The sequence below is a fragment of the Anguilla anguilla genome, chromosome 1 (assembly GCF_013347855.1).
Source record: "Anguilla anguilla isolate fAngAng1 chromosome 1, fAngAng1.pri, whole genome shotgun sequence".
NCBI classification, from domain to species: domain Eukaryota; kingdom Metazoa; phylum Chordata; class Actinopteri; order Anguilliformes; family Anguillidae; genus Anguilla; species Anguilla anguilla.
The window spans coordinates 52,922,144-52,933,241 of record NC_049201.1 but is presented as its reverse complement, the minus strand read 5'-3'; the positions used below and the strand labels follow the sequence as shown (position 1 = coordinate 52,933,241).

At 38.6% G+C, this 11,098-nt stretch overlaps 2 protein-coding genes across 6 annotated transcripts in view; one reads left to right on the top strand and one right to left on the bottom strand.

Moving 5' to 3' along the window:
• Positions 1-1,476: 1,476 nt before the first annotated feature.
• On the bottom strand, positions 1,477-5,008 carry tstd3 (thiosulfate sulfurtransferase like domain containing 3). The gene is made up of 4 exons (XM_035390773.1): positions 4,760-5,008; positions 4,183-4,371; positions 3,740-3,899; positions 1,477-1,788 (listed from the first exon to the last, which is right to left on the bottom strand). Exons 1-4 carry the CDS (start codon positions 4,899-4,901, stop codon positions 1,722-1,724), a joined length of 558 nt encoding a protein of 185 aa, XP_035246664.1. The 5' UTR covers positions 4,902-5,008; the 3' UTR covers positions 1,477-1,721.
• Positions 5,009-8,258: 3,250 nt separating this feature from the next.
• The window catches only part of usp45 (ubiquitin specific peptidase 45), a 40,474-nt gene continuing 37,634 nt past the window's right edge, over positions 8,259-11,098 (top strand). For 3 of the 5 annotated variants that reach the window (XM_035379065.1, XM_035379093.1, XM_035379104.1), the window contains exons 1-2: positions 8,259-8,497; positions 10,664-10,775. In XM_035379065.1, the coding sequence (XP_035234956.1) occupies positions 10,673-10,775 (103 nt within the window). In that variant the 5' untranslated portion in view covers positions 8,259-8,497; positions 10,664-10,672. The remainder of the gene's footprint in view (positions 8,498-10,663; positions 10,776-11,098) is intronic. The other 2 variants (XM_035379075.1, XM_035379083.1) reach the window with 2 other exon arrangements.

Genomic DNA, 11,098 nt, shown 5'->3' with positions numbered 1-11,098 from the left:
CTTTTTTTTTTAACTGCTTCAGCATTGCATGCTGCGCAGGATGCCCACTCCTAGGGTGAGTAGTAACAGTACTGAATCCATTCCCTTTGTACGCAACTTGTCTTATTATGGATTGATGAACACCCTGGCCTAGAAATGCTTTTGTAACCTTTTCCAGCTTTATGCATCTCTGCAATTCCCTTTTCCAGCTGTATGCATCTCTACGATTATTCTTCTAAGGTCCTCTGAAAACTGTTTTGTTTAGAGCATGGTTCATATAAACAGATGTTTCTTGAGAAGAGCAGACTGTCAATAACCAAACTTTGTGTGCCTTTTTTATAGGGCAGGGCACCTCCAACCCACACCTTCAATCTCATTGATTTGAAACCTGGCTCCTATTAGCTTGGGAGGAAAACTGTCCCAAAAATATTTGGAATTGTCAACTTTTGTTATTTACCAGTAATATGAAGTAGTGTTCTGTAATTTCATGTTATCATTTATCATTTAGAGAGTAGAAAATTACGGTCCATAAAAAAACAGAATCTATGCAAATAATCCCGCGCTGGCTCAGTGCGATTTAAGGGGTTGATCTTAGATGTCCCATGAAATGGGAAGCAGGCTGCTATGTGTACTTGCATAGTTTAAGTCAGATAACTTCAATTAATTACTGATGTATTTAGATCTCTTTTTGAAATGCTCCACGTTTGAGAAATGGTATAGACAGGGGTAGATGTTTATTGAGGGCTTGCACAGACGCAGACCAGAAGGTATGAGGTACAGGGGTACCGCCAGGGCACCCCAGGCCACCCCACAAAAAAGAAAAAGAATCCATGATTTTTATTACTACATTTTCAGTAAAATATTAATGTCAGATTCAATAACCGACCAATGAAAAGTCATGAATATTATATTCTAATATTTTTGAGGGCCCCTGTCATTCAGGACCCTTGGAATCATCCTATTTCCTATGCTGCTTTGGCATGCAGTCCAAGAGCACCCAATCAATCAGTTAGGGTCGCTAGAGAGTGATGAAACGCAGACCCCTAACCGAAAGTCCTCTTGCAATCACCAACTGCGCAAGCCCTATGAAGCTACCGGCCATAGACAGCACTGGCACTGGCTCGATTCAATCTGAGGCTGTGAGGTACATCCATGCATTAACCGAATGAGCCACCGAGCAGCCGATTTGATAATTAATCCAACTGCTTGGAACCAAAAACGGCATTACATACTGTTGTGAGGGTCTTATAGTAGAGTCACATCAATATTTATCATTATATGAGAATATATTCCTTTTTATTATATGCAACTCAGGCAGTACAATGTACATTATCAAAAATGAAAGATTTGTGCAAATCAAAACACATTTTCAAAAAATGTGTCTTTACATAATAGTTTGAATGTTAAATATATTATAACTTTTTTGTCATTTATATGTATATATATATATATATATATATATATATATATATATATATATATATATACACATTTAAATGAAATATATTACTTTCTTTTATTGATCCTGACACTGGTCAAAAATGACAGCTTTAATCAAAATTATTTCTCAATGAAGAGCCAGAATGAGGACAGTTAACCTTCATTATATAAAATCAACTCAAAAGCCTGACACCATTTAAAAATATAAAAATGATTCCTTGCATGCAGTCCTTTACTTGAAACATTTTCGGGAACCAGTGCTTGCACAAGTGCACTCAGACATTTGGTGAAAGAACGACACTTCAATGTTTAGTCGGTAATACTTCATTCTTTGCCCAATCTTCAAATCCACCAGGATAATGTTGTACTCTGAAGACAAAGAGGGTGAGAGAAAAGAGAAGTAATTAAAAATATGGCATCTTAATATCCAGAAATATGTCCATTTCTCAACATGGTCTCAATGAAGATTGACAAAGAAGCATTCACTTGGCAGAAGCCATACTCATTGACACCGATGCATTCTGGGAAATGCGCTTTATTACCTCCATAGGAACACTGCTGAGTTCTACACTCCCTACGGCATCAGTCAAACACAGTTTCTCTCTTCTGTCTCTTGCATTTTAAAATAAGCTTTAGGTGGAAAACATGCCTAAACCCATCAAACTGTTACCTCCATATCATCACAGTAAAGCTACTTCTTCCAGGTGACACTAGAACCCCAACAGACAGAACTGTTTATCTGTTCTAGGACTTGTGTTTGTCCCCAACATTGTTTCAAAACACAATGACCATTTTTTGGCACAGGCAACCAAATTTCCTTATTTTATAGTGAGACCTAGAACCATCAGAGCACAATCACGTCAATTTATTTGTTTGTTTTTTTTTTTGTTGCTGTTACTCCACCACTTTCTCAGTTCTGACTGAACCACATGGCCTATTTTACTGATATGACGGAGCTAAAGCTTTTATGGTTGTTCATAAGATGCACCGTGGCTACCATGCCAAATTTGAAGAAGTCTCTCCAAAAAACACCAGCGAATACACTGTGGGAAGCTGGATCATTGGAGGAGCTTCCCCCCTCTGCTACTCCAGGTGCTAAAAATGTTCAGAAGTCATTGAATCAATCTGATGTGCATGCAGCAATACAGATCTGTTTAGCTAAGCATAAAATAGAAAGAAATATTAATTTAAAATAATAAAGCATTTTACAAATAGTACATAAGAGAGTGAAATCACAGCACTCACTCAAAGGACTCCTAAAATGTATTCACTTAATGTTTTATGCAATTACTTTCATTGTACAGTTGAGTGCTACATTTTGTTCACTCGCAGTTACTTGCATCTTTGGTGCTGTGGTTAGTTGTGGTAGGTTGACCATTGTCCTCCCCTATACTTCAGGAAATATTACACCAACAAAAAGGCTATTTACATAGTGAAAATCTTAGTAGCTGCTGTAAAACATTAATACGAAAGAAAATGAGCAGTGATTGCTTTTAAATGACATCTTCCAATTAAAAGATGGAATTGGTTGATTTGCTGATAAAAGGCACTGAAAATGGAAATAAATTAGCCATCTACATATTACAAAGGAGAGAAATGAAAGAAACAAGAGCTTTAAAAATGTAGACATCCCAAACCTTCAAAATGAAATTTAAATATATCAGAAATATATTCCTGTATCCGTGGGTTAAAATTGTAGTATCGAGACATCATATGGGGATCAACAGATTTTCGGTTGTTTGTGCAACTATCGATTGATTGATCTAAGACACCACTTAAACGCTCTACAAGTGGTCCAAGGCAGTAATTAAGTTACAATGGTTTTTAAGCTCAACATTAATTAAGAGGGGATAGGGAAACAACTCCAGCATTAGCAATACACTGCACCAGGAATCTTATACAAAGATGGTTTTGGTCCTGGTTGGTTTTTATTAAACCTGGCACACTGATAGAGGGGTACAGTACATGGCCAGGGTACAATGACCTAAGGACATGAAAAGGACACTCAATCCTGCATGCCACAAAGTAAAAATTTGCCTCAAGGACCCTTAAAGTCTGTCATATTGAATTTTACACCATAGAGTTAAAAACTAAAATAAATATACTAAATAAACTGCTTAGCAGTTTGACTGTCTTGTACAAAAGTTGGTATGCATAATGACTTTACCAAGTACAGTTCAATAACCTAAAATACTACAATACTCACAAAAATGCTAACAAATGCAAAATGTTCTGTCATATAATATGAAATATGGTGCTCTCATTGACAGCTATATGAAGCATTTGCAGTACACTTCAGTTAAAAGACATCTTCACTCACTTGGAGTATCCTAAAGAGACAGCTGTGTCCAAGGCTTTTTTACTGCGAATGCCAGCCAGGCAGGAGAAGACGATGTTGTCAGAGTGAAAGGGCTTGTCTCCTCCGTATTTCTCCTTGAACTTCTCAGGGTTGAGCTGCAACGCCAGATCCACCTGCCCAACTGCAATAACACACGACCAGAATACAAGGTAAGACTGCAGAAATCTCACTGTGGTAATTTCACCGAACAGGTAAAGAGCATGTTTAGAATCTGGCTGAGGATACAGTGCGTGAACTTTTTTAAGGGGGAGAGCCCAGCAGGTGTGAAGGTAGGCCTACTATGCACAATTGGGGCATAAACACCCTAAACATGTAACAAGCAAAATGTAAATAGGCCACTGTGACGGATTTAAGATGTTTGGCCACAAACGTTCAGCTAGTGTGGTTAGGAAAATTGAACTGACGAGGAATATTAACTGTTCCAGGAATGATTCCGTATTCTCGGAGTTCCCATGGTTCACGGACATCGATGACCACACCCGTCCGACTAGCGAGTAGCTGCTTCAGCTGCTCACGGGAGATATTTATTTCTGTATCCGACGCGGAGGAGTAACTGCGCAACAAAGTTCCCCTGCTGAAGGTGACATTCGATGCTGTGGAGAAAGTGCAATTAATGTTAGTCTAAGGAAGAAATTACATTTCCCATGTCAGTATGTTTCTGTCTCCCAGCTACATTTACGCTGTTACTAGCCAGGTTTGACTACGTAGCACAAAAACCAGAGCGCAGCCAACAAGCTAGCGCTGCGGACTAGCTGCCTCACTAACTAGTTAGTTTAATTAGGCTAGGCTAGCTACGGACTTTGTCTGACAAGCTAGCGAGCCGATTCTATTTAGGTTATCTACGCTTTCTAGGCTGTATCCATGGTGGTAACTTCAATGCAAACGAGGTAATGTGACCCTACTCGAACTGTTAACTCGTGTAAATGTAAATAAATCTCTGACGGGCATATGCAGAAAAGACCTAGCAGTAGTAACACTCACACGGCACATGAACAGATTGAGTCGTGCAGGTGGAGCAAGGCAAAAGTGATCTTCTAGGGTAAGCGAGTGAAATGAAATTCCTTTTGGACAAAATATGTGGAAGTATTCCGGTTAGCTTCGAACATTCTTTGAAAGCCATCATGGTGATTTTTTAAAAGTTTAGATAAGGAAGTCCTACGGCAGTACAACAGAGGTTGACCATCTAACGTCACTGTTCCCAGCTTGACTTTAGTAGACAGTTACGTATGCCGGGCTCGTAATGATGCGCATGCGCATGTGTGGGCCTGTTGCTGAATGTGAATCGAATGAGCTTGACCGTCGGCATTAATGTAACGTAGGGGCAGCAGGGCCGGATCAAGGTGAAATTTTTCATGTTACGAGTGGATACTCAAGCCAGGTGTGTTTAGCACGAAACCCTGTATGCAGTTGCGTGTTGTATCGTAGTTCCTGATTGGAATATGATTTATTACAATAAAAATTATCACCAAAGAGGGGAGGATGTGAGGAAATTCTCCAAGAAAATGGACGATAAACTGTTGTGGCACAATTCTGATATTAACCTCCTGACCACATTCACATAACTGGACATGTGTATAAAATTGCACGGAAAGGGAGAAGATAGGGTCAGTGATCTTGAGTTATTTTACTTTTTTATTTTTAACCACCGAGCAATGCAGGCATGTACAGTTAGTCACCATTAAGAAAAATAAAGTTGAACTAAACTACAACTTTAGACAAGAGAAAATAATATACAGTGCGATCTGTAAGTTTTTGGGCAGTCGCACAATTTTTGTTGTTTTTCAGCACATTGGATTTGAAATGAAATGGGGTTAAAGTACAGGCTGTCAGCTTTAATTTGAAGGTATTTACAGTACATCCATTATGGGTGATCAGTGTTGGAAGTTCAGCCCTTTTTATACACAGTCCCCCATTTTGTGGGACCAAAAGCAATTAGACATTTGGCTGCTCGGCTGGTTCTTCTGTGTGATTTTTGCATCATCAGTTCATGCATAAGAAAGCTAACATAAGCTCTAGAGTCTATTCTAGGAGTGGAATTTCCGTTTGGAATCTGCCGCTGTTGTCTCTCGACATGAGGATAAAAAAAAGTGTCAGTGTATAACAGGCCATCATGAGACTGAAAATCTGAATTAATCAGACATACCCAAAACATTGACTGTGTCAAAATCAACTGTTTGATACATGCACTGGTGAGCTCAGCAATAGCAGACAACCTGGTAGACCACAGAAGACCACTGTAGTGGATGTCAGAAGAATACTTGCAATTGTAAGGACAAGCTCCTTTTCAGTCAAACAGATCAAGACGACACTCCAGGTTGTCGGCATAAATGTGTCAAAGACTACTTTAAAGACTGCACCAGCATAACCTCAGAGAGTTCACCACAAGATGCATACGGTCAGATTACAGTTTGCTAAAAAGTAAATGAAAATGCTTTAGTCAGCAGCTGCAGGATGAATTATGAAGGGTCAATAAACATCTTATCTGCAAAGATCCAACCAGATGCCTCAGAACCCATTGGATGGCATGACAATGAACCCAAACATACTGATAAAGTAATCAAGGAGTGTTACAGCTGCATTTGAGCCACCGTAAACATAAAAAAGCTGACACCTGGTTTGAGAGGAAAAGAAAAGGGTTTATTATGGAAGCTACCAGGAGTTGCAGCCCAGTGGGTGAGCACAAAACAAAAAGAGAGAGGGAGCCTCAGAACTTCTCCAGTTCACCTCCTTATCTAGGTAACTCTTTCAGAGGAAGTCTTTACCTGGGCCTCCGATAGGTGTGCAATTAGAAATATGACACCCGTGCAGACCAGCTCCCACCACTGAGTGCAGAGCAATGTAACAAGGAGTTTTTCAGGGCCAAAAACTGGAATGATCTTGACTGGCCAAGTCAATAACCCAACATAAATCCAACTGAACATGCATTTCACTTCCTGAACACAAGACTGAAACAAATAAGAACCAAAGATGGCTGCAGTTCATGCCTGACAGAGCATCACCAGGGAAGATACCAAGCATTTGGTGATGTCCATGGGTGGCAGACTTCAGTCATGGAATGCAAAGGATTTGCAACCAGGTACTAAATATGGGGGGGGGGGGGGGGTATATAAAAATGGTTGTAATTCCTACACAGATCACCCAATATGGATGTAAATACCCTCAACTCAGAACTAACAGTCCGCACTTTAACCATGTATCCACGGTGCTGGAGTACAGCATCAAAACAATAAAAATTGTGTCACTGTCCAAATACTTGGTGACTGCACTGCATATAATACACACTGCAACATACAAAGAATGAAAAAAGCCTGCAAACTGCATGACAATCAGAGCAGTCTAGATCTGGTGCTGAGGGGCAGATTAGTGTCTGGAGCCCTGGTGCTTGCCACTCTTTTGCATTTAGATTACAATAATATAATTTCCAAGTTATGTAGTGCAACTGGAGTGCCTTTACACAAATTAATGTTTCAATAAAGAATACAAATGATTTCTTCGATAATGTTGTGCTAAATACAGATAATGTTTTATTCCCCTTTCTGTAACATTGTAGCTGTTCCTGGGAGGGGTAATAAGAAAAACCAACCGCCAGGGGGTGCTAATGTAGTACAACCACACCACTCCCATTTTAAAGAGGCGGAAGCCCTCTTTACCATTCATTTCTAACACATGTAGCCAATGCGTGAGATGGCAGCTGCACACATTTTGTCAATCGGAAACAGCAAAGAGGAGAATTAACTTATGCACCCCAATTTAATTATATCATCCCAAAACACTGAAAAAATAAGAGTGTACAAACACACATAATAATACACTGTTTAATCAATTCATGCTTATCTAACTAAATTGTACTCGCTACAGTACCCTGTATACAACACTGAAAAATCAGCCATATAAAAAATGTAGCTCAGTTGGCACAAATACTTAGTTATTCAATGTGTTTGTATGGCATTAATCACAGTAGATCTACAACATGACCATACAGCACTGGACCATTACATAGCGAACTATATTTGCATGGATATGTATCTGATTTACAAGATAATTGAAGACAGACCACACCAAACTTTCAATAATACTGTCAAATTTTTACACTACAATATATATGTAAAATGTGTCAATTAAAGTTAATGTCGGCTATATTAAATAATTTACTGGGAAAGAGCATCTGCTAAATGCCTGAACTGTATCAACCATTTAAAATGCAGAAAATTTATATTTCTTCAAGCTCATACGAAATTCACAGTCCACAGATATATTCGCTGTCAAAAGCCATGTTGTATAACCCCTAATAACTCTATCCTTATTGAAAGAAAACCATTTTGAGAGTGTAGTGTAGCTCTTGTACATTCCTATGTTTATGAGAGGACAAAGCCTGATTACTCTTCATCAATGACGTTAACGGGGTACCTTATGGAAGTTTCTGCACTATGTTTTAACTATTTGGGCTTCCGTAGTTCGTCACAAATTGCTTTGGCAATGTGACCGTGTGAGTGGCCTGACAGAGGGGTGTGTGATCCGTTGACTTGGGAAACTGAAACTAGTATTTTGTAATCTGTCTTCCTTCAAAATATATGTGATATAACATTACTTCACTTCTAATTATAAATTGAAGCGTAGAATACCAGTCCAACTAATCAATTTAATAATTTACCGCAACGTACAAACTAACCAAGCTAGCCAGCGAGCTAGCTAGCAAAACAGACAGTCAGCACCAGAAAGGTAAGCAAGCAAGCATCTAGCAGCTAGAAGCTAGCTAACCATGTCTACCTAACTTAGCAAGTCATCGATAGCCACTCTACGAAGGGAAATTCCGTTTCAATATTCTTGAGCGAAACATCTCACTGAAACTGATTGTTGCTGTCTAAAGACAGTTAGCTCACTCATTTAATTTAACCAAATTGGCTTGGTAAAACTAACGGTAGCACTCGTGGCTATAACGTTAGCAATTTTTTTCGAAAGGGACATGTCGCTAGCTTTATATCGCCAAGAAAATACATTGAAACTATTTTTAATTTCAAAGCTGTCGTTGGTGTTACCTTACGTTACGATATAAAAGCAACGTTTAAGAACTTGGTGGCATTACTATCTACATGGATCATCTTCCCAAGATTGATTTCGCTAAACAGCTGGCGAGCTATCTTGTTAGCGACTAAATAATGCCTGTCCCCAGGTTGTCAACCTTGGATATTAAGTGTGTGGCCTGTCGTTAATGAGTTTAAAATCGACAAAGATCCACGTTGTAAAGTTAATGTTATTTTACGTCATGTGGGTCATTGCTTAAAGGCGATTTCAGCTACGCTAGAGAACATGTGGAGGATGTAATTTCTATGACAGCGATAATGAAGGGCAAAATACAGTGTCAGAGGAGATCAGCATAAATCAGACGCTGGTGACTGTTCGGGAGCTAGCATAGCTAACCTTAACTAGTTCACCCCGCTCACTAACAAAATTGCACAGATGAACCTTGTTGTGAGTCTGGAACCTTTCATATTGACACTTTTCGGCTAATTACCTGGATTATTCTAACGATAGTTTTCATTTCCAATTTACAAAAAGGCAGGTTACTCATGTAGAAACCATATCAATTTTGGGATCACATTTCCCAAAATCTGTGTAGCAAATTATTCATATCAAAATTGTCATCACTTGTTTGCTTTCTTCGAATTTTAAAAACTTTAAATATAATATTGAGACTTAAAGGATGTTGCACGAGAACCCAGCACATGATCATATATGTAATATATTTTATGTTTAAATAATATATTTAAAGAATTTTCACATTCTTTCTAGTTTCAGTAATGTTTGTAAGGACCGAGAGTCTGTAGCCATTGTGGTCATTTGGAGAATTTGGAGAAACCTTGAAAATTGCCAAATTCTCAGTGATGTTTAGATACTGAATATGACCCATCAACCCATACATTGGCAGATGGCATACCTGGCATCCCAGTATTTTCAGAATATGTTGGTTCAAACAATGGATGGTTTGCTGTGGCTTTGTTATTTTTTGGCTTTATATTTTTTTTGAGGGAGAAAAACTTTAGTGCAAAGATTGATTCCTGTATAGCTAACAATTTTAGGTACCTGTGCTTGCACAAGGTTGTTGTGAAATTTTGCACCAATGGAAAATAAAACTTCATATAATAAAACAGTTTATGCAACAATGATTTTATAATTTTGAGCAAAGAAGCAGCGGATATAATTAAACTTATGGTCAGACTTTCAAATATTGCTCAATAGGTTTCTAAAACATCTCAAAACAAAATAGGTAGTTTTCTATATTGAAAAACCTGTGAGCTATAGGTAACAAACTTTAATTCTCAGTCCCATGGATTGTCCCCTGATTGTAATTGTAATTACACAGTAAAACATGTTTCTCTGTCACCAAAATGTATGATATAGAAAGGATTCTATAGAAAACAAAGTAATAATACGCTTTTTACATTATCAAAAGGAAAAGAACCTTTGAGTTAATGTATTAATCTACAACTTAATGAATCTGCTATTCTGTCCATAAGTACATTGGTGAGTCATATGTAAATGGTGAGACACTCCTCCATTGTCCTCAGTTCAAAGGAAACCTCTGACATCCTACTAAAGTGTTTAATATTATTATTGCAGTCATAATGAAATGCAGAAAGGGTATTCAAGAACTCAGGAGTCTCATATAATAGATAGTTTAATGTATGTATGCTGCCATGTGACCGAGAGAGGGATTTGTATAATCAGAATTCCGCATGATTCTGTCCTTTCATGTGGTTAAGTATTCCTGCACGATTTGATCCATGTTCCAAGGCGACGGTTCTTTTTCCTCTCTGACGGATCTCAGCACACTGCAGTTGTGACACAGGCCGAGTGAAATGCACTGAGGTTTGTCTCTCCCATCAGCAGGTCCCAATGCGGCTAAAAGACCCGTTTTTTCTGAAAACCGCCGACATGACGAAGCGGACGAACAAACCGAAAAAACCTCGTGGAGAGGAATCATCCGACGAAGTCAGTGGTGAGAATTCGGTTCCTCCTCATCTCTCTTCCCTCATCAGAAGCACATGACCCAAGTACAGCGCTGTTTGATGAAGTGACTAGACCATGCAAAGGTTTGATATAATATTAAAACATGGATTATAATGTAGTTTATTAATCTCTGCTGAAGAAATTCACGTTGTCACCAGAAACAGAATTAAATCACTTCAACATGTAGCCTTGTATGCACGGAATAGACATCTTATTCAAATAGCATGAAAAGCAAAATGCAAAAGGTTGACAGCATTTAGTAGTTTAAGAACAGTGTTGTGAATGAACTTGACGGTGCATCTACAGCACGCA